Source organism: Schistocerca nitens, chromosome 2 (assembly GCF_023898315.1).
Source record: "Schistocerca nitens isolate TAMUIC-IGC-003100 chromosome 2, iqSchNite1.1, whole genome shotgun sequence".
In the NCBI taxonomy this organism is placed as follows: Eukaryota; Metazoa; Arthropoda; class Insecta; order Orthoptera; family Acrididae; genus Schistocerca; species Schistocerca nitens.
Window position 1 is genome coordinate 904,619,863 of NC_064615.1, and position 24,486 is coordinate 904,644,348.

Sequence of the window (24,486 nt, forward strand, 5' to 3'; positions counted from 1 at the left end):
GAGGTTAATGTGTTCTACAGTGAAAAATAATCCAGTATTTCTGTTGTAGGACACTTTATCAGATAGTGAGGATTTAAATGCGCCTGCAGTTATATTGTCATGTAGAAGGTGTAATTAGCTGAATGATGAACACTAATTTTACTTAACGAAGGTTTATTCAGCACTTGCACATATAAGAGCGCGGAGCGAACAGCCTCCAGCCAGAACACATACAGTATATATACAGCTACAGAACATTCCAGTACAATGATTCTTGACATTTGTGGATACTTCTAGAATGTACTCGAACCGAATATAGAAATTAAAATTGTACAGTCGAACTCGCAACTCTCCATGCAACAGTTTAGTATCATAACCACTACACCACAGTGCTACTCAGCTTCTTCTGCGACATTGCTTCCTCCTTAAGAGAACAACATCTCAGTGTTACATCCTTTTAGTCTGGGAACGAGTTATCGGTCCTGCATACTCCGACTCCCGATGACTGATTCTCGCCCTGGCAGTGATCTTCTTAGAACTTCTTTTGCTGCTACGCTCTTCATCACCTTTCTGCTTGTTGTCTGTCGCTGGAGCTTTGAATTTACCCTGGGTTGCAGGATCCTTGTAGGGCTTCATTCGAAGGACGTGGACCGTATCTCTGATCTTTCGTCGTCTTGTGTCGAGGTCGAAACCTTCAACTTCATAAGTAACATCAGACAACTGTCGTACAACCTTATAAGGTCCAAAGTAGCACCTGAGGAGCTTCTCAGAGACACCAACCTTCCAAACAGGAGTGAAGATCCAGATGAGGTCACTAGGTTGATAGACAAGAGGGCATTGCTCGCATCATACCTTCGGCGATTGTTTTCATGAGCCTGCAGTGTGCGGAGTCGAGCTAACTGCTGAGCTTCCTCAGCTCTGGTTGACACCTGGCCGATGTAGTCGTTGTCCGCGTCATCAGGATGTAACGGAAACACAGTATCCATCGTCGTAGTCGCCTCACGCCCATGCACCAGAAAAATTGGCGTAAATCTTGTGGTGTATTGTGTGGCAGTGTTGTGGGCAAATGTCACAGAAGGTAGCACCTCGTCCCAGTTGCTCTGCTCAACATTGACGAACGTTAATAGCATGTCGGCCAAGGTCTTATTAAGGCGTTCAGTAAGCCCGTTAGTTTGCGGATGGTAGACAGTCATCATGTGATGAGTAATGTTGCACCGACAGTTTATCACTGTTACAAGATTCGATTGAAAAACTTTCACTCAATCCGTAATTAACGACCTTGGGGCACCATGTTTTAATACAATGTCTTCCTCGATGAATTTGGCTACCTCAGATGCTTCGGCTGTTTTCAAGGCTTTTGTAATGGCATAGTTTGTCAGAGAGAGGATATAAAATGTAGACTGGCAACGGCAAGGAAAGTGTTTCTGAAGAAGAGAAATTTGTTAACATCGAGTATAGATTTAAGTGTTAGGAAGTCGTTTCTGAAAGTATTTGTATGGAATTTAGCCATGCATGGAAGTGAAACATGGACAAAAATAGTTTAGATGAAAAGAGAATAGAAGCTTTCGAAATGTGGTGCTACAGAAGAATGCTGAGGGTTAGATGGGTAGATCACATAACTAATGAGAAGGTATTGAATAGAATTGGGGAAAAGAGGAGTTTGTGGCACAACTTGACAAAAAGAAGGGACCAATTGGTAGGACATGTTCTGGGGCATCAAGGGATCACAAATTTAGCATTGGAGGGCAGCGTGGAGGGTAAAAATCGTAGAGGGAGACCAAGAGATGAATACGCAAACAGATTCAGAACGATGTAGGTTGCAGTAGGTACTGGGAGATGAAGAAGCTTGCACAGGATAGATTAGCATAGAGAGCTGCATCAAACCAGTCTCTGGACTGAAGACTACAACAACAACAACAACAACAACAACAACAGTGTCTCAGATAATTAGTGCAAACAATAATCCATCTATTGCCACTAGTAGACATTGGAAATCATCTGAGGAGGTCAGTCCCAACAAGCTGGAAAGGCGTTTAACTACGTTAAATTGTCCTTTCACATCCTCTGACCGATTTAAGGTAAGCATAATTTGAGGTATCTTGGCATCCTTCTTCTGCTCAGCAGAGAGATCCTGGAGTGCAGCGAGACAGTCACTATCTTCATCAAAGTCTTGATGGTCTTGCACAGGGTTTCTTGAGAGACAGTCAGCATCTTGGTGTTTACTTCCACTTTTGTACACTACTGTAATTTCATACTCTTGAAGACATAGTGCCCACCTGGCGGGTCATCCTGTTGGATCCTTAAGACCTGTCAACCAACAAAGAATGATGGTCTGTAACAACTGTGAATGGCCTTCCATAGAGATACTGTTGAAATCTGCACATGGTCCAGATCACAGCAAGACATTCTCTTTTTTTAGTTGAGTAGTTTCTCTCGACTTTTGTAAGTGTCCTAGAAGCATAAGCTACAACCTTCTCTTTTCCATCTGAAATTTGCACCAGAACAGCACTGATCGCATACCCATTGCCATCTGTGTGTAGTTCTGTAGGTGCTCTCTCATCATACAGACCAAGTACAGGGTCAGTCATCAGAGCTTTTCACAGCACATCAAAAGCATCTTGTTGAGCTTCACCCCAGATAAATTTAGCATCAGCTTTTAACAACTTTTGGAGTGGCCTGGCTTTGATGCAAAAGTCTTTGATAAAATGATGGTAGTAAGAACATAATCCGAGGAAGCTTCTCACATCTCTAATACTTTTAGGAATAGGAAATTCCATTATAGCTGTCACTTTTTCTGGGTCTTGCCCAAAACCTTCGTTTGACACAGGGTGTCCAAGTATTTTGATTTCTTTTGCTCCAAAGAGACACTTTCTTGTATTAAGTTTCTGCCCACTTTGTTGGAGACACTTAAGAATGGCCTTCAGTCTTTTTATATGTTCATCAAATGTCTCTGCGAACACTATAATGTTGTCTAAATAACAAAGACACATCGTCCACTTCAGGTGACGTTGAAGATTGTTAATCATCCGTTCAAAAGTTGCTGGTGCATTACGCAAACCAAACAGCATTACCTTAAACTCATACAGGCTGTCAGGGGTGATGAATGCAGTTCTCTCATGATCAGCCTCATCTACTTCGATTTGCTTGTATCCCGAGTACATGTCCATGGTTGAGAAAAACTTAGCCCCCTTCAGACAATCTAGTGTATCATCAATTCGTGGAAGAGGGTAAACGTCCTTTTTAGTTATCTTATTAAGCTTCCTGTAATCAACACAAAAGCGCCACCTGCCATCCTTCTTCCTGAAGAGGACCACTGGTGATGACCATAGGCTCTGCGAAGGCTGAATGATGTCATTCTTCATCATTTTCTCTACCTCATATCGAATTATTTGATGTTCCATTGCTGACGCATTATTCGTTGATGGTCTCCCATGCTAATCTGGTGCTTCACCATCGATTTGTCTAATTTGCTCTTCAACTATGGATTGAAGCATTCAGAGAACTCTTGAAGAATGGCAAGTAGCTTCTTCTGTTGTTCCTTAGTGAGATTCGGTGATAGTTGTGCTAGCAGATCTTGTCTCATTGTGGTAGCGCTAATTTCGCCCACAGACTCAGCCTGGGAGGTTTCTATGGTACTCAGCTGTTCTGCATTTAACAACTCAGCGTTTGCTATGCACATGCGTCTTGGAAGGATCTGCGGTTCTCGGCGACAGTTAACTATCCACAATTCACCAGATCTGTTCGTAACCGAGATGACAGAGGCTTGGATGACCAAGTTATTCTCCAGTGGTATGCTTCTCTTACATTTCCCTACAAGGTCCATGGGTTGATGCATGGCATGGCACTTGATAGTTACCTTTCTAGCGCCGACCGCAGGAATGATCAAATGATCACTTCATCCAGCTCACGTAGTCTCCACACACTCGGATGCACATCTTCTTGTCCACAGTATCTCATCTCGTCTATCATAATCTTTGAGTGGCCGCAATCTATAATTGCCTGAGAAGCTTTCAAAAAGTCCCATCTGAGAAGGATGTCATGACTACACTCTTGTAAGATGATGATTTCTAAGGGCTGTGTATGGCCACTTATACCCACACGAATGGTGCATCTTTCTGTAGGTTTTACATATTTCCCATTAGCCACCTTCAACGGAAATGTTTTGTTGTTGACGAATACAGTTTTCTGCAACTGGTGATGGTACTTCTCCGAAATGACTAAATATGATGCTCCAGAGTCCACAAGAGCTTGGGCTGGTCAGCCATCCATGAGGATATCAATGTATTTTTGCAGTGATGGATGGCGGAGGAGTTTTCTCTTCGGCGGCCTCACCTCCAAGGAAGGTTGCGGTCTCTAGGTGATCGGCTGGAACTTCTAAACGGCAATGGAGACCTTGATCGGCATGTTGGGGATCATCCTCTTCAGTGGCGATCTTGCGCGATGGTGACCTACGTCATCCTGCACCCACATCTTCTTGTTCATCTTCGTCATCCCAGAGTTGACGTCGACTAAGATCGGTCTGCTGCCTTCTGGCACGGGCGTCATCAAATATCCACCACCTTTCTCGACAATAGTGCACCACATGTCCCAGTTGTCTGCAGTGGAAACATACTGGTTGGTTATCCTGGGTCCTCCAGACGTCAGTCTTCCTTGGTGCCCAAACAGGTTCCTCATGCGGCATTGTAGGAACGTAACTCCGTCTGGGTCTCAACTTTTTCATCATTTTAAAGGGAAATGAAGGACGAGATATTGGGTTCAATGTCTGTTCCACTTCCTCCCTTATGACCTCTTGAAACATCTCGGTTTTTTGCTCACTGTGCAATCCAAGTGCCGTCCTCTTTCACTATCTGATGAACACTTGTGAAATCAGTTGCTTCCTCCATCACAGACATTGATTCGACGTTTGCAAGCCATTCAAACTTCTTGCATGTAATTCTTTTTTGATGCATTGTCTCGATAAACTGGTACTATTTTATGAAGTCGTCTGCTGTCGAAACCTCCTTCAGTAGTAGGGCTTGATACATGTCCTCAGCAACACCCTTCATGAGATGTGCAACCTTATCTTCCTCCTTCATTTTAGGATCCACTATTTTACACAGCTCCAAGATGTCTTGAATGTAGGATGCTGTAGTTTCTGCTGGATGCTGTGCCCTGCACTTTAATTAATCTTCAGCCTTGCACTTCTGTCGTGTGTTGCTGAGATACTTGCGCAATTCTGCCTAGAATACTTCCCAGCTTGTGAACTTCTCCTCGTTGTTCTCATACCATTGTTTGGTGGTGCCCTCCAAGTAGAAAAATACGTTAGCCAAAGACACGGTGTCATCCCATTTGTTAAATTTGGCTATACGCTCATATACTTTCAGCCACATGTTTGGATCTTGGTCATCATCACCAGAGAAAACCCGTAAGGGTGTCTCATGTGGTGGCACACAGTTGCTGTCATCATAAAATCCTCTTCTTTTTCTGTCTCCAGTAGATTGCAGTCTGTTGAATATGGCTCGAACTGGGCTTTCTCGCCATGTAAACGGTGGCTCTGTCATGGCCTGATGGGAGCCACTGTGTCGTTGATAATGTGCGCTATCACAAGTTCCAATACCCGGTGCCTCCACCAGAATAATGTCACGAAGAAGAAGGTGTACTTACCTGAATGACAAACACGAACTTCACTTAACGAAGGTTTTTTCAGCACTTGCACATATAAGACGCGAATGCCTACTTCTAAAATAACACGGCATAACTAATCTATCTCGATGCTGCTGCATGTGCAGCTGTTCGATGACTGATGCCGTCTTTCCAGATTCATTACTTATATAGCTGCCAGTTATCAAACCACAAATTCAGGGCTGCGGCGCAGTGGCAGCGGAAGCAGAAGGGTGTTGACCGGAAGTTTTGAATTTAGCTCCACAGACACCATGTTATTGTAAAATAAATGAATTGGAATCTGTCTCCGTATGAGTGAAAGCTGTTGACAACTGTAAAAAGATTGCACTTGTTAGTGATCTGACTCATTATTATAGAAATTAAATAAAGCTCCCTTCCTTATCCGTAATCCTTATGGTGTTGTAGCTCTCTGGGGCACCCTATAATGATAAATGCTCAATGCTCATTAATATTTGTTCAAATGGGCGAAAATCTTGTTTTACACATACGGAACAAACTGCTTCCAGCCAGAACACATGGGATATAGTATATATACAGCTACAGAAAATTCCAGTACAATGATTCTTGACATTTGTGGATACTTCTAGAATGTACCCGAACTGAATATAGAAATTAAAATTTTACAGTCCAGGTGAGTTTTGAACTCACGACCCTCCATGCAACAATTTAGTATCATAACTGCTATACCATGGTGCTACTCAGCTTCTTCTGCGACAATATGTGATTTACCCAGTTTCCATTTTGATAGATATGCGTCACTACTGGATGAACTTGAGAAACATTAACTGATTACACAGGTATTCTGTCCAACAAATCAGCATACAAATTTAATACTCTGAAAAACAATCATAGCCAGAAAGAAGAATGTAGTGATATTTTTCCTTGTAAATTTCTTAGGATTTGTAGTTCTTAAATTAATATTTGTTTGTGATATGAGTAGTGTATTCTGAAAAAAATTTAATGCCTGTATGTTTGTGTATTTATTAGTAGCTGCAATATCTTCTGCAACTGTGAGAAAGTAATTATTGCACTCAATGGACAATTGTGATTTCTGCCACAGCTGTCACCTAGGCTGTCACTTCCATTTGCCTCACTGTTTCCATTAGCTTGCATTTGTCTGTTTTTGAAGCTTTTTTGTACATAAGGTTTTTTTCAGTGGGCTGGAGGATTTCACAATAATTTTAAAAAAGGCAAAATTCAAAAGTGCAAATGTTGAAGTAATATTTTTAATAAGGTTTTTTTTTAAAAAAAAAAATATTTCTGATTTGCTTTATGAATGTGTTCCTAGTGTTTTAAATTAAGTTTTCTCGAAACACCATGAGAGACTCATTGATTATTTTTGTGTTGTACACTGTTTTTTGTTTTGATCTGAATTTAAGTGAGCGACATCCTGTAATGTGAAAATGTGACTAGTGTACTGCACCAAAATGAAATGTTGAAGAGATCTAATAGGATATTTGTTTAGTATTCCAGTCAACAAAGGAAAATTAGGGGAAATATTGTGTACTCTCAATTTTTTGTACAATGGTAGGGTAGAGTGTAATGAATAACATAATTAAAATCCTGACCAGTGAGGTGTAAGCATGGGGATGGGGGTGAGGGGTCATTTAAAAGTCACTTTTTAGTTTTTATTTTTTTATTTTCATTGTATCAAAAACTGCATCTTCTAGTGAAAATATTTTCTAATACAAAATAAACCTGCATTAAATTTCCACAAAAAAAGGCACTGTTAATTTCTTCACTAGGAGTCATAGTTCCTCATGATGGGGTGAAAAATTTCAGGATATTAAAAACAGTGTTTTAATGTTATAAATTTTTTTGTATGTTGTTAAATAATTTGGGTTGAGAACAAACATTAGACCTTTGTACCACATGTGAGAGCAGTAGAACCATATTAAGGGATAAATTGTACTCTGGGGGTTTTACAGGGTGAAAAGGAGCAATGGAGGTTAGAAGTACAAGGAAAAGTAGGTCACTGGATTGTGGTCATGCACTTCCCTCCTTCATAGATCTGCAAAACGAAGAGTGAGCAGGCAATTCCCTTCTCTACTTACCCCATTTTGTCACAAGAAGCAACTACAGGGTGTTAAACAAAGTTAGACCAACCATCCGCTGCACACCTTATGAATCACTGGCGACAGTGCGCAGAAATGCCCAGGGGTGTTCATTTTCCACAAAGTGTTTTAACACTACGTGGAATACAGATATGAGTTACTATTAATACTAACACAAGAAACACATCTGGACAGAATTTACATGAACCTTTACACTTCTAGAAAGGAAATTAATTCTTGTCTTCCCATACAGCCACTATAGCATTCTTCTGGAAAAGTAACTTCCGCCACCACGAGTGCTGCTCACTTTTCATTTTGCAGACAGATAATACCCTGCCAGCATTTTCTGTCCAGTTCTCTTATGTGAGTAGACAAAATTACTTCAGTGAACTTGTGTTTAAATAGTGAAGTTATTTTCAGTTTATTAAGTAATATTCATATGCATTTGTTAAGTGAAATATTATGTAAAAAATCTCAGCAGCTGCAGCTGTGGACTGCTGACCACAGTGAAGAGCTTACCCAAGTGTAACACGCTGTCAATATGTATGTGACAGTGTCGGTCTGCATTATCAGTGGCTGGAATACTTTTTCAGACTTGAAGGTATCAAATGCATCACCCCAGCTTCAGCTTTCCCAACATCTGAGGAGGCCCAGAGGCTTATAATTGGCTCCCTCTTTAACAGAAGTGGGTCACCTAGACGTAATGGAACTTCAGATATTTCTACCCAAGTCAAACAGTGCATTGCAACAGACTACTGTTTTAGATTTAAACATGGTCAGTCTTATTCCAACAGACATATTGAGACCCACTTTACAAGATGTACTGTGGATGTGTAGTAAGTAGCTCTTGAATGGAAGAGATTTTTGCAGTCTACCAGTAAGTGATGCAAGTGCAGTAACTTTCTAGTCATCTGTTAATTAATTGCAGTCAGGCGTACCCTGGACAATGTCTGAGTCCAACTCAGAATGGCCTGCCGGCTGATCCTTTCACACCAGAAGTATTGGAGACTGTTTCTGTACTTTTGACACAATAAATAAATCTGTTAATTCACCAGCAGGTGGTTACAACATGGTTACATGGCTTTACAATATGCTGTCAATGACAGACAGTAGCAGTATGTCACATTTACCAATCCAATCCCTTATCTGTTTACAATTCCCAACAGGTCACTTACAACATTAAACTTACAAATTAAGCACTTCTCAGCCATTATTTATAGATATTTATTTTCCATTAAAGATGACTTTACAACTGCAGATAAGTACTCATTTAATAAACGGACAATAATGAAATTATTTTGACTAGTTAGATAAGAGAACTGGATGGATGTGCTGGGAGATTTAGTCTGTCTGTAAACTGAAAAGTTAGCAGCACTCTTGGTGGAGGAATTCACCGTTCACAGAAAAATGCTACTACTAAGTTATAGTATGTCTAACAAGGGAAACTCCCCATTACACCCCCCTCAGATTTAGTGATAAGATTGCCCAGTGGATAGCCTGTCAAAAACTGAACACAGATCTAGCTTGAAAACAGGAAGAAGTTGTAGTGGAGTGTGAAAAAAAAAAACAAAGCAAAATAGTAATAGTGAACGGTCCAAGGTCAAAATGTGCGAGAACGAGTGCAACCTACAAGCTGTGATGTTGTGGTCAAGTGGTCACATTGTTAGGCTGCTATTGGGATTACCTGTGTTCAAAACTCATCCGTGTCATTTATTTTTTTCACAAAATTATGAACTGTCCATCCGGTCATTGAAATGTTTGTACTCTCTGTCGTCTTGGCAGTTGTCATACTGTACATTGATTATAAAATGTGAGTCATGTGGTAAGAATAAATTACCGTCATTACAGTGGACTGTTTTGTTTCTTGGACTTGGAAATGTGATGAATAGTGAGAGCAGGTGAGATACCAAACAGATAACTGATACCAAATGGATAACTGTATGCAAACTGTTCATTGCACATTTTGACATAGTTTTCACATCTTTGGAAATACAATTTTGACTGTGTTAAGATGATTTGAAAATGGGTCTCAGCCCAAAACTAGTCATCGAGTAAATAAAAAAGGTATATCAGCCCGAAACTAGTCATCGAGTAAATAAAAAAGGTATAATTTGCAACTCTGGACTGGTTTTTCGTTCTACTGATTAACAGAAGTTGCTGACCCGCAGCTATTCCAATTTGCTGGAAGTTCATAAAGTTGAATTAGTTTGTGATCAAGAATGGGGAATATTAAATGGGTGGATAAAGTTAAGACTTATGGAGTAGTTACTGGAAAGAATAAAGGAACAATTACTCCCTTATACCTGGTTTAGAGAAGGAAAGTGGACTGAATGGAACATATAGAGCACAGAAAAGTAATTCTTATGACAGGTACCAAAGGTACAGTGGGAGGACAGAAGAAAATAGGAAAGAGAAGAATATAAATAAAGTGAAAATAAAAAGATGGCAGACTGCAAAGCAATTGGCCTGGAACAGAATTAAATAAAAACAGTAATAGTGTCAAGAACCTACCAATAGGTAGACTGCATGATGATAATGATTGGTGCTGATCTGCACTGTTGCTGTTCACTTTCAAAACTTTTACAATTTTTTTTTCATTTCCTCAATAGTGCTGGTATCTCATATGTTATCCATGGCTGCCTTTTTCAATCACATACCTTTTTACTCTACTTACCATATATCTTTTGGACTATTTCCTCAGTTTTCCACACCAGTAGTGCCTTGAAATGTCATTTTTTCTTTTGTCACAAGCTTTAAGAGGTTATTTTGAGTTTTTTGTTTCTTCAGTGGATAGCTCTTGCTGTTCTTAACATTATACATGAATCTTTGCTTTACCAAAAATAGCCAATCTGACATCTTCTGGGATCCCCTGGCATCTGCCACATATACTTCTTTCTCAAAGGGTTCTTGAAAGGTGCATTTGCAGTGACTTAACTCATTCCCAACACAGAATTCCAATAGTTTGCCCAGAATGAAACTTTTTCATTATTTTCTGTCCATTACCTAACAGCTGCAAATTACTCCGAAAAAAATTTCCCTCTTCTCCCCATTGCATCTCACAGAGTTGTAAAGTTTCTGTCATGATCGTTTCCAACTGTAGCTTTTGGTTTTCTAGTTTCTCACACTGCCTCAGCATTTTACATTCCTTGTGCATATCATAACTATGATTATTATTTTATGTGATAGCTTCTCCCCAGTTGCCCTTGCTTGGTGATCTGAATGAAGCACAGTTTTAGCCCTGGAGGAGATGGCTATCAAGACATTTTAAGAGAGAACAGCTTGTACTAGGTAAAGAATTGTGGTGGTTTCACATTGCCTTTCACACCACAGTTGTACAGTCTTAATGTTGTCATGACAGTACCTGCAGATAGCATCTCAGTTGCTGTACCAGTCTCCTTGATTTCTGCCAAATGTGAATACTGGAGAACTGCTGTCTTTCTGCATGGTGACGCTTCTGTGTGAACCAACATGAATAAAGAGGTGTGTTGATTCGCACTGTGAGGTGTATTGCTGATCTCATGGCCTCTTTCACATCACAGATTGTTGCAATCTTCACAGGCATTATCAGAGAATGAAGAAATGTTGAAGGTGTTTCATAAATTGACTAAGTGGCGAAGAAAAGGGGATTTTGTAAGTAATGGGCACAACAAAAAGAAGAAACTTAGATGTAATGCATGTGTAAGCCCCAACAGGCCAGATGTGTCTTAGAAGAAAAAGAATAGTAAGAAAAAGAATAGTGGAAGAAATAGGAAAACACCTAGGCTGACAAAATAATAATTATGAAAAATGTAAATGCACATACTGGCACAAGGAGGCAGAGCTATGACAAGGCATTGGGGACCCATGGTTTGAAAGTAAAAATGACAAGGGAAAGGAGTTAATAAAATAACGTAATGAAATAGATACCTGATTTGTCAGCTTCAGGTTAAAGGACACCCATAAGATGATGGTGACTGGATAAGTAGATCTGTGGCTGGCTATGTGCTCATCAGCAATACACTTGTGTCTGAAACTTAAGGACAAAATTGACTTTTGCCTGGTGTGTCAGTGCTGCCAGGTAACATAGCTCGATGGAATTTGGACCGTACATATACAGAGCTCATGCAGTGTGGTACAAATGGTAGTTGAAAGAAATAAAAAATGAGATGAATAGAAGTGACACTTATTCAGAGACAATAATTAGACTGCTCTCCTGGACATTACAAATGACAGTACATGGGTCTTAATTGGGAGTATGATTACCACTGATGGCAATGCATATTCAGCAATATGTTCCCATGCTGGCCTTGAGGTTGGTAAGAAACTGTTGTGGTAAGTCATTCCATACCTTAACAAGCGTGATTGATAACTGCTGGGTGGTCATTGGTACATGTATGTGTGTCTCCCCAATGCATCGCACACATGCTCAATGGGATTTAGTTGCAGGAATGAGCAGGCCAGTCCAGTCCTTGAATATCGTCTCATTTCAGGGGCTACTTCATTTGTGAAGTTTGCTGCAGTCGTGCATTGCCTTCGATAAAAATAAAGTCAGGGCCGAATGTACCACTTAAACACGACACACATGAGGAAGGGGTACAGTGTCACAATGATATGGAATGGTGAGTGCACTGTGTTCGAAGACTTGGAGGTCAGCACACCTGTGCAACATTATGCCTCCCTACACTATAACACCTGAACCACCAAAACAATCATGTTCATCAATGTTCCTGGGTGCATTATGTGTTCTGACCTTTTACAGCATCCAGCATTGTTGAACAGGATTGTTTTGGTGGTCCAGGTGTTATGTTGTGGGGAGGCATAATGATGCAAGGGCATACTGACCTCCAAATGTTTTAACAAAGTGCACTCACTGGTCAACATTATTGTGACACTATACTTCTTCCCCATGTGCATCTTACCAGGGGTGTATTTGGCCCAAACACAGTTTTATGGGTGACCATGTGTGGCCCCATTGCACAGCACATGTGGAAGAGTTCTTGGAACTAGAGGATATTTGTTAAATGAACTGGCCTGCTCATTTGCCAAAGTAAATCCCATTAAGCACATGTGGGTTGTGTAGAGGAGAAATATTGCAGCACATTCACATGCGTGACTATCCAACAGTTGCCAACTGTGCTGAGGGAGGAATTGGAATGCACTATCCCAAGACCTCCTTTTGTGGCCAGCATGTGAGCATGTTGCAGAGCATGCATTGCTGTCCATTGTGATCACACACACTATTAAGAACCATGTGGCGCATGTTGTAATGTCTAGGTGACTGCAGTGTAATTTTTGTCTTTGAATATGTCATTTCTGTTTGTCTCGCTGTTTATTTCTTTCAGTTACCTTTTGTGTTGTGCTGTGGCAGTTCTTTGTGTGTATGGTCCATGTTTTATTAAGTTTTGTTACTTGACACTGACATACCGTCTGATAGTTCCTTTTCTCCTTAACTTTTGCTCACCAGTGTAAATTAAAGGGGAGTGTTAGAGATATCAAGTGAATGCTGTCAGAGGCTGCACTGGCTCCTGGTGAGAGCAGGGAACGAAGAAAATACAAAATTAAAATAAAAGTATGGCAGCTGAAAGATAAAGGAGCAGAGATGAGTAGCAGGAAATATTGATAGCTATCTTGACAAGGGTAAAAGAATGACACCAATTCAGAAGTGTAATGATAGAAGTAGAAGATAAATGTATGCAGTGATAAATAAGAAGACGTGGAAGAAGATACCATTGTGGAAACAAAGAAAATGATGGGAAAGAAAAAGAAAAACAAAACTTTCTGGGAGTATCAGAAGAATATAGACCCCTAAAAAAGGAATTAAAAACTATGATAGCAGGAGAGAAAAGAAAATGTCTGGGAGAATAGAAGAGACTCGTGGAGAGAAATGAAAAAAAGAGGTCAAGGAAACAAAGAAAGTGTCATACTGTTTAGTGCCTCCATCTGATGTTATCATGGAAGCAGAGTAGCTGGTACAACTTGGTGCCACTACTCAGATGATCTAGAACCTCAGATTGTATCGTGCCAGACTCTGGCATATAAGCTGGCCCATGGCTGGTTAAGCTAGTGCTGATGGAAGCAGTGGAGTGCACACTCTTTAAGTGTTGTTATATTGCCTATGGTGTTATTCTGGACGACTCCATTTGGAATACATGGAACTCTGATATGGTATGGATTGGACTTTGCCTGGGAATAAGGACTTAAAAACAGCTTACACTCCTCCTAGTAGCTCATTGTTTTACAAAGTATGGGATGATAAATATTTGAGAAAACTATTACAAACCTAAACCCAGTAAGAATGAGATCTTTTGCAGTTTTGTATACTGGTAGCTACTGAGCAAAATTTGCAGTTAATAAAAATATAATCATTGCATTCTAACCATTTTAGGCGAACCACATAATCTTTTATACTGCTTTTCCATACATGAAGTGATATTTTTGCCTGTTACTGAAGAGCACCAAGATAGAAAAAACCACTAATACTTTAACTTCAAGGTAGTTTACTAGAATTATTTTATTATATCACTATTGCATAATCACCACCACCAGTATTTAAAATAAATACATTAGCATGTTGTTCCTAATAGATGTAATGTTTTTTTTTTTATAGTTGATTTTTTGTTTAGTTTTCTCATATTTATTTCATGTGGTTGCTTCAGCTATCACCAGGGGATTTCAGTTTTTATAATTTTTATTTTTTAGTTGCTGCTTTTCTATTCATTTGTGGATGAGGATCAAGTTACTATATGTGATATGCTTGATGTCAGTTGTTTAGTGGTAGCTGTAGCTGTGAGAAATTTAGCACTTCACTGCCTACTTTCCACATCACCCATTAGCAAGTGCCTCTTTCAGGAGAAAAGGGGGTTGGGGAATCATGCATGCAGTCTGCTAATTTGAGTGCTAAAAATCTCATATTAACTGCCCCCACCAAATAACTACATAAGAGATGGCCACAAACATGCACACAACAAGCAGGTTATGTTGTGTTCTGGTGAACTTCTCTTCAATTTTGCTTAAGAATAGCAACTGAAAAGAACAATGATTGAAAAGCTGGTGAGTATGACACTGTTCTTACATGTAGAGTAGATTGGAGTGTACCAGTTTGCTTTTCTATAACCCATAAAAAACCTGTGACTGCTAGTGTTACAATAGATACTTCAAGCACATAATTGACAGTGAAAAAAAGAGTCCTTGCCAAAACATATGACATCAACCACATGACGGGACGGTACTTCCAACAAGGCCACATCCAGCCACCTGTCCTCCAATCATTAAACACGTGTGTAATCATATGTCTGTATATGTGACTTATGTTTTCCTTGTATTTAGTTAACAGATCCTGTGTCATTGTAAAATGATCCTTGAATGAATAAGTTGCAACTAGTCCTGCTGCTGCTGTCACTGTTCACACACAGACTACGCTGTTCTGTAGTTGTTAAGTGTTTCACAAAAATTTAAATGCTCTGTGAAGAAGGTGATAAGTGGGTTGCGCCACGTGTGTCAATATGATAGCAGTGGGGTTGTCTGACTATGTCTTGGCTGACATAAAATGTCAAAAAAGTATACTGTTCTTTTCACTTTAAAAATATTCATGTTTTGTTGCATGTTCACTGTCTTTGAATCTATAGTATTTTAAACCCCATTTTCACTGTCCCCTTTGTGGTCTGAATTTACTAGTTGCTCTTCTGTCACAGTACAGGAGTATAATTTCTGGACAGTAGTATATTATTTCCATTCTTTAGGAGGGTAGATCTGTTAACAGATTTTGGTTGGAAACTTTGTATTCAGCTTACAAAATAGACCAAGATCAACAGAGTATTGAATCTGGACCTTGGAATTTGTTGCTTGTACTTATCCAGAAAGCTACACTCGTTTAGACATAAGTGTGCAATGTCAAATGGTGATGTTGTAAAACTCTTTTAAGTAAAATAAACTAGCAGCTCAATGCATCTGTTTTACAGGCTTCCACCGTTATTGTTGTGGGCCTTGGAGCAGCTGCTGTAGGTTTTCTTGGACGTCACTTGTTGAGGACTATGCCAGGAATGACGAAGAAAGTTAATGAAGCACTGAAGTCATTTCCAACAATGGAATCTGTAAGTCATACTATTTTAATTGCCATCTACATTATCTTCATTTGTAAGACGGATGTTCAGTTTCTTCAAATACTGTGGTAGTTTCATATAGCTGTGAGTGCTGCGTTTGTTCAGGTGTAGCATGCGAGTATGAAATTGCCTTCTGGAGGGATCATATGAAGTTTGAATGTACTACCTATGTAAAAATTTGTGTTGAGTATTGGGATGGGCTTGAAATGTTTTGTTGATTCAATGGTGCCTTGAAAGTAAAAGGTCTAATGTGCCCCATAGTTATTCTCTGTCATGAAAATTTTTCGATCAAGTTTTGGATTTGTTAAAAATGTTAGGATGTTCTGTAACAGGTAACCTGCAAAAAGGGTGATTATCGTTTGTTGTAAAAAGAGAAATTGTTTCCAAGGACCTGAAGTCAGAAAGAAGAAGACGAAATAAACATTTGATCGTGTAATAGAAAATTCAGGACCATGTGTCATGCACACCTTAAGTGTGGTGCAAGACTACCGCTTCTTCTTACCTTGAAATTCAAGGTAAAGTATACACAACAGATTACTACATTAGCTATTTCACACATTTATTCCGGGTATGGAATATGGTAATGGTTCTCATACGTCATTAAAATTCCCAGAGTCCATACACTGATTCAGAGTTGGGCTTGATCTCTTGTTAAGTTCATGAAATTAAGTAGGTTGTCATTCACTGTATTCTTCAGTGTTTAACTTTAGATTTTTTTTTCATGAAGGCATTAGAGTTGAATATAAATTCTTTATCCACAACAAGGAATAGTAAAACTAGTGTTGTTCTTTTCACTTTGGATCACATTTTAATTTAAATGTATTAAACATCACAGATTCTCTGTACATGTCAGGTATGTAGCAAATGATGTACGCAAAATACATACTTCTAGAAAATGAAATTGAAAATGGCAAATCGGGAATAGCTAGACAAGAAATCCAAGGCTGTAAAAGCATTCTTTGACCTTTGGGAAGATAGATGCTGCCAAAGGGAAATTTAAAGGGCAACTGTACAAATATTAACAGCTCATATGACAAGCCTGTACTAAGCAAAGAAAGTAATGCTAGAAAGAATATGCTTTGAGTGCCTTCTGTCGCCGCAATATAGGAGGGCCGGCAGCAGTGGCTCAGCCCACATGCACTTGGAGCCTCTTTCTCGACACTATAGTTCATGCTATAGTGCAGAAATCCTCATCCTAGTTGACACTGATAGGTGGACCCTATTTCTTGTTGGATCATTTGTAATGAGTCTTCATTCTTTGGAGAAAAAAGTTAAATAAATCTTCTGTTTGTTTCGTGATAATTTCTGCACGTGTCCAGGTTCCCTTCGACAACAGTTGCCACACCACTCTGTAGCGTACCTCTTCTTACCATTGTGTATGAAATCGCAGACAACACTTGTAGTAGATGACATTACCTCAGAACCATTGAGATCGTTGGGAGAGCCAACCATGACAGAACTATTCCACCTGGTATGCAAGATACACAAAACAAGTGAAATACTCTCAGACTTAAAGAAGAATATAATAATTACTATTTCAAAGAAAGCAGGTACTAGTAGAAGCCAATCTCAGTGAAGATCAGTTTGGGTTTTGCAAAAATGTAGGAACAAGTGAGGCAGTGCTGACTCGTCTCAATTTTCTTTATGGAAACACTTCATCTCCTAATCTGTGGTGAAGACTTAGCTCTGCAAGCTGTCATTTCACACTTAAATGTCTATTTCAAGTCGTCTTAAGTTGCCCTTTTGAGCATCTTGAAAAATACCAAAAATTTTTTACATATAGTATGTTTAAAGAACACATTATTCTGCTAGCAGGTGCTTGGATTTGAACACTGACACTACATCTTATCTTAGAAGATAGATTGAAGAAAAGCAAACAGGCATTTATAGTGTTTGTAGATTTAAAGAAAACTTTTGACAGTGTTGACTGGAATACACTCTGAAATTCTGAAGGTGACAGGGATAAAATACAGATAGCAAAAAGTTATATACAACTAATACAGAAACCACAGTATGGCGTGCCCAGCCGTCTGCCACTTGCCCCTCTACCTACATTCCCAGCTAGCCCACAGATGGCTCCCGACTCTCCCACAAGCTGCTAGATGCTTCCCCACAACCCCCTGCTTGTGTGCCACCTCTCTCCATCCCTCTCCCCACCCCACCCCACCCCAGTGCACTCACTGTGGGCCAGGAAAGACCTGGCAGTCGACTGAGAACAGTGTAGGGAGACGTGTGTGTGTGTGTGTGTGTGTGTGTGTGTGTGTGTGTGTGTGTGTGTGTGTGTGTGTGTTTTCCTATAAGCTTTAAAAAGGAAGTGCATTCCAAAAACTAGTCAAGCTCTGTACCTTTTGTTTGCGTTCCTAAAGATTACGCAGTGCTTCTGCCATTTAGTGAGTTGTCTCCTTTATTCCTAAATAATTCGTAATTCTCAGCCAGAACTTCCAGTGTATTATCATCATCATCATCATCATCATCATCATCATCTGAGAAAAAATTAATTTTGTTAGTGTTGAATGTATATTTTAGTATTAGAATATCTTTTCTGGCCATTGGACAGATGGAGGTGAACGTCGAGGAAAGTGGCATGGGATTTGGAGTAGGACCAGGTGAATCTGATGATGGAACCAAAGGAGTTGAGGTTGGAGAGGAAATTCGGGAGTTCTTCTTCACTGCAAGTCCAGATCATGAAGATGTCATCATTAAATCTGTACCGAACTTTGGGTTGGCAGGCCTGGGTAACCAAGAAGGCTTCCTCTAAGAGACCCATAAATAGGTTTGCGTACGAGGGCGACATCCTGGTACCCATGGCTTTTCCCTTTAATTGTTGGTATGTCTGGCCTTCAAAAGAGAAGAAGTTGTGGGTTAGGATGAAGCTGGCTAACGTAATGAGGAAAGAGGTTTTAGGTAGGGTAGCAGGTGATCGGCGTGAAAGGAAGTGTTCCATCGCAGCGAGGCCCTGGATGTGCGGGATATTTGTGTATAAGGAAGTGGCGTCAATGGTTACAAGGATGGTTTCCGGGGGTAACAGATTGGGTAAGGATTCCAGGCGTTTGAGAAAGTGGTTAGTGTCTTTGATGAAGGATGGGAGACTGCATGTAATGGGTTGAAGGTGTTGATCTACGTAGGCAGATACTTTCTGTGGGAGCTGGTATGTCTGGCCTAAAAAAGTGAAGAAGTTGTGAGTGGGAACCTCCTCTCTTTGCACACAGACCCAGTCTCTCCCATCTACTCAATCTCCTACTTCCAGCTCCATTCCCCCCAAAACCTCAAAATTCTAGTCAACACAAACTGGAACAACAAACACCCCAATTCAGTAGTTAACCTTTCCTCCAAACCTCTCTCCCAATCTGAAACCTCTGTCCTATCCAAAGGCCTCACCTTCAGCCCTACTCCCAGATTCAACCAAACAGACCTCGTCAAAGATTTACTGTCCTACACTTGTAGTCTCTGCTGGAAATATCACTTTGCCACGAAGACAAATAATCCTAACCCTACTCCTAATGATCCAACCCCCCAAGACACTATCCAAATTGAACCCTTCCTGGAACAGTTCCGTCTTCCGTCACAATGGGACCCACCTCCTCTTCCTCAAAATCACCCTTTCCAAACCTTCCAGGAATTTCTCACTTCCAGCCTTCCCTCTCAATCTTTCTTGAAAGATCTTAATCCTACTCCCAACATCACCACTGCTGAAGCCCAGGCTATCCGTGATCTGAAGGCTGACCGATCCATCATCATTCTTCCGGCTGACAAGGGTTCCACGACCATGGTACTTGATCATCGGGAGTATGTGGCTGAGGGACTGCGTCAGCTTTCAGACAACACTACATACAAAGTTTGCCAAGGTAATCCCATTCCTGATGTCCAGGGGGAGCTTCAAGGAATCCTCGGAACCTTATGCCCCCTACAAAACCTTTCACCTGACTCCATCAACCTTGTGACCCCACCGACACCCCACACCCCTACCTTCTACTTACTTCCTAAATTTCACAAACCCAAACATCCCGACCGTCCCATTGTAGCTGGTTACCAAGCCCCCACAGAACATTTCTCTGCCTACGTAGATCAACACCTTCAACCCATTACATGCAGTCTCCCATCCTTCATCAAAGACACCAACCACTTTCTCAAACGCCTGGAATCCTTACCCAATCTGTTACCCCCAGAACCATCCTTGTAACCATTGATGCCACTTCCTTATACACAAATATCCCGCACGTCCAGGGCCTCGCTGCGATGGAGCACTTCCTTTCACGCCGATCACCTGCTACCCTACCTAAAACCTCTTTCCTCATTACGTTAGCCAGCTTCATCCTAACCCACAACTTCTTCTCTTTTGAAGGCCAGACATACCAACAATTAAAGGGAACAGCCATGGGTACCAGGATGTCGCCCTCGTACGCAAACCTATTTATGGGTCTCTTAGAGGAAGCCTTCTTGGTTACCCAGGCCTGCCAACCCAAAGTTCGGTACAGATTTAATGATGACATCTTCATGATCTGGACTTGCAGTGAAGAAGAACTCCAGAATTTCCTCTCCAACCTCAACTCCTTTCGTTCCATCATCAGATTCACCTGGTCCTACTCCAAATCCCATGCCACTTTCCTCGACGTTGACCTCCATCTGTCCAATGGCCAGCTTCACACATCCGTCCACATGAAACCCACCAACAAGCAACAGTACCTCTGTTATGACAGCTGCCACCCATTCCATATCAAACGGTCCCTTCCGTACAGCTTAGGTCTTTGTGGCAAACAAATCTGCTCCAGTCCTGAATCCATGAACCATTACACCAATAACCTGAAAACAGCTTTCGCATCCCGCAACTACCCTCCCGACTTCGTACAGAAGCAAATAACCAGAGCCACTTCCTCATCCCGTCAAACCAAAACCTCCCTCAGAAGAAACCCAAAATTGTCCCACTTGTGACAGGATACTTTCCAGGACTGGATCAGACTCTGAATGTGGCTCTCCTGCCTTGAAATGAGATCCATCCTTCATGAAATCCTCCCCACTCCACCAAGAGTGTCTTTCCGCCGTCCACCTAACCTTCGTAACCTCTTGGTTCATCCCTATGAAATCCCCAAACCACCTTCCCTACCCTCAGGCTCCTACCCTTGTAACTGCCCCCGGTGTAAAACCTGTCCCATGCACCCTCCCACCACCACCTACTCCAGTCCTGTAACCCGGAAGGTGTACACGATCAAAGGCAGAGCCACGTGTGAAAGCACTCACGTGATTCACCAACTGGCATGCCTACACTGTGAAGCTTTCTATGTGGGAATGACCAGCAACAAACTGTCCATTCGCATGAACGGACAGAGGCAGACAGTGTTTGTTGGTTAATGAGGATCACCCTGTGGCTAAACATGCCTTGGTGCACGGGCAGCACATCTTGGCACAGTGTTACACCGTCCGGGTTATCTGGATACTTCCCACTGACACCAACCTATCAGAACTCCAGAGATGGGAACTTGCCCTTCAATATATTCTCTCTTCCAGTTACCCACCAGGCCTCAACCTCTGCTAATTTCAAGTTGCTGCTCCTGGTACATCACTTGTCATTCAACAACATCTTTGCCTCTGTAATTCCGCTTCGACTGACATCTCTGCCTAACCTCTTAGCCTTTACATATGTGTGCTTGTGTCTGTATATGTGCGGATGGATATATATCTGTGTGTGTGTGTGTGTGTGTGTGTGTGTGTGTGTGTGTGCGCGCGCGCGCGAATGTATGCCTGTCCTTTTTTCCCCCTAAGGTAAGTCTTTCTGCTCCCAGGATTGGAATTACTCCTGACCCTCTCCCTTAAAACACACATCCTTTCGTCTTTCCCTCCCCTTCCCTCTTTCCTGATGAAGCAACCTTGGGTTGCGAAAGCTTGAAATTTGTGTGTGTGTTTGTGTGTTTTTTTATTGTGTCTATCTACCAGCGCTTTCTCGTTTGGTAAGTCACAGTATCTTTGTTTTTTATATATATTTATTTCCCCTGTGGAATGTTTCCCTCTATTACATACAGGGTGTTTCAAAAATGACCGGTATATTTGAAACGGCAATAAAAACTAAACGAGCAGCGATAGAAATACACCGTTTGTTGCAATATGCTTGGGACAACAGTACATTTTCAGGCAGACAAACTTTCGAAATTACAGTAGTTACAATTTTCAACAACAGATGGCGCTGCGGTCTGGGAAACTCTATAGTACGATATTTTCCACATATCCACCATGCGTAGCAATAATATGGCGTAGTCTCTGAATGAAATTACCCGATACCTTTGACAACGTGTCTGGCGGAATGGCTTCACATGCAGATGAGATGTACTGCTTCAGCTGTTCAATTGTTTCTGGATTCTGGCGGTACACCTGGTCTTTCAAGTGTCCCCACAGAAAGAAGTCACAGGGGTTCATGTCTGGTGAATAGGGGGGCCAATCCACGCCGCCTCCTGTATGTTTCGGATAGCCCAAAGCAATCACACGATCATCGAAATATTCATTCAGGAAATTAAAGACGTCGGCCGTGCGATGTGGCCGGGCACCATCTTGCATAAACCACGAGGTGTTCGCAGTGTCGTCTAAGGCAGCTTGTACTGCCACAAATTCACGAAGAATGTCCAGATAGCGTGATGCAGTAATCGTTTCGGATCTGAAAAATGGGCCAATGATTCCTTTGGAAGAAATGGCAGCCCAGACCAGTACTTTTTGAGGATGCAGGGACGATGGGACTGCAACATGGGGCTTTTCGGTTCCCCATATGCGCCAGTTCTGTTTATTGACGAAGCCGTCCAGGTAAAAATAAGCTTCGTCAGTAAACCAAATGCTGCCCACATGCATATCGCCGTCATCAATCCTGTGCACTATATCGTTAGCGAATGTCTCTCGTGCAGCAATGGTAGCGGCGCTGAGGGGTTGCCGCGTTTGAATTTTGTATGGATAGAGGTGTAAACTCTGGCGCATGAGACGATACGTGGACGTTGGTGTCATTTGGACCGCAGCTGCAACACGGCGAACGGAAACCCAAGGCCGCTGTTGGATCACCTGCTGCACTAGCTGCGCGTTGCCCTCTGTGGTTGCCGTACGCGGTCGCCCTACCTTTCCAGCACGTTCATCCGTCACGTTCCCAGTCCGTTGAAATTTTTCAAACAGATCCTTTATTGTATCGCTTTTCGGTCCTTTGGTTACATTAAACCTCCGTTGAAAACTTCGTCGTGTTGCAACAACACTGTGTTCTAGGCGGTGGAATTCCAACACCAGAAAAATCCTCTGTTCTAAGGAATAAACCATGTTGTCTACAGCACACTTGCACGTTGTGAACAGCACACGCTTACAGCAGAAAGACGACGTACAGAATGGCGCACCCACAGACTGCGTTGTCTTCTATATCTTTCACATCACTTGCAGCGCCATCTGTTGTTGAAAATTGTAACTACTGTAATTTCGAAAGTTTGTCCGCCTGAAAATGTACTGTTGTCCCAAGCATATTGCAACAAACGGTGTATTTCTATCGCTGCTCGTTTAGTTTTTATTGCCGTTTCAAATATACCGGTCATTTTTGGAACACACTGTAGATGATGTAACTTACCAAACGAAAGCATTGGTATGTTGATAGAGACACTAATAAACCCAAACACACACACAAAATTCAAGCTTTCGCAACCCATGGTTGCTTCATCAGGAAAGAGTGAAGGAGAGGGAAAGACGAAAGGATGTGGGTTTTAAGGGAGAGGGTAAGGAGTCATTCCAAACCCGGGAGCGGAAAGACTTACCTTAGGGGGAAAAAAGGACAGGTATACACTCGCGCGTACCCACACACCCACACATATCCATCCGCACATATACAGACACAAGCAGACATATGTAAAGGCAAAGAGTTTGGGCAGAGATGTCAGTCGAGGCAGTAGTACAGATGCAGAGATGTTGTTGAATGACAGGTGAGGTATGAGCGGCGGCAACTTGAAATTAGTGGAGGTTGAGGCCCGGTGGGTAACGTGAAGAGAGGATATATTGAAGGGCAAGTTGCCATCTCCGGAGTTCTGATAGGTTGGCGTTAGTGGGAAGTATCCAAATAATCCGGACGGTGTAACACTGTGCCAAGATGTGCTGGCCGTGCACCAAGGCATGTTTAGCCACAGGGTGATCCTCATTACCAACAAACACTGTCTGCCTGTGTCCGTTCAAACTCTTTGCCTTTACATATGTCTGCTTGTGTCTGTATATGTGCAGATGGATGTGTGTGTGTGTGTGTGTGTGTGTGTGTGTGTGTGCGCGCGCGCGCGTATACCTGTCCCTTTTTCCCCCCAAGGTAAGTCTTTCCGCTCGCGGGATTGGAATGTCTCCTTACCCTCTCCCTTAAAAACCACATCCTTTCGCCTTTCCCTCTCCTTCCCTCTTTCCTGATGAAGCAACCGTGGGTTGCGAAAGCTTGAATTTTGTGTGTGTGCTTGTGTTTATTAGTGTCTCTATCCACATATCAATACTTTCGTTTGGTAAGTTACACCATCTTCACACACACACACACACACACACACACACACACACACACACACACAAAGTGAATGTGAAAATATTTTATTGTTACTCACCTATGTACCGTGAGATTTAAGTGTCCTTTTTTTTTTTTTTTTTTTTTTTTTTTTTTTTTTTTTTTTTTTTTTTTCTTTTTCCCACCTGCTGTTCCAGAGCAGAACGGTAGAGAAATAGTACGAAAGTCGTTCGATGAA

The 24,486-nt window shown here is 41.5% G+C and overlaps 1 protein-coding gene across 1 annotated transcript in view; it reads left to right on the top strand.

Annotated features, from left to right (window-relative positions):
- Positions 1-24,486, top strand: part of LOC126237217 (mitochondrial import inner membrane translocase subunit TIM14) — a 51,111-nt gene that overhangs the window by 18,871 nt on the left and 7,754 nt on the right. The window contains exon 2 of the mRNA XM_049947103.1: positions 15,632-15,763. Within this exon, the coding sequence (XP_049803060.1) occupies positions 15,632-15,763 (132 nt within the window). The remainder of the gene's footprint in view (positions 1-15,631; positions 15,764-24,486) is intronic.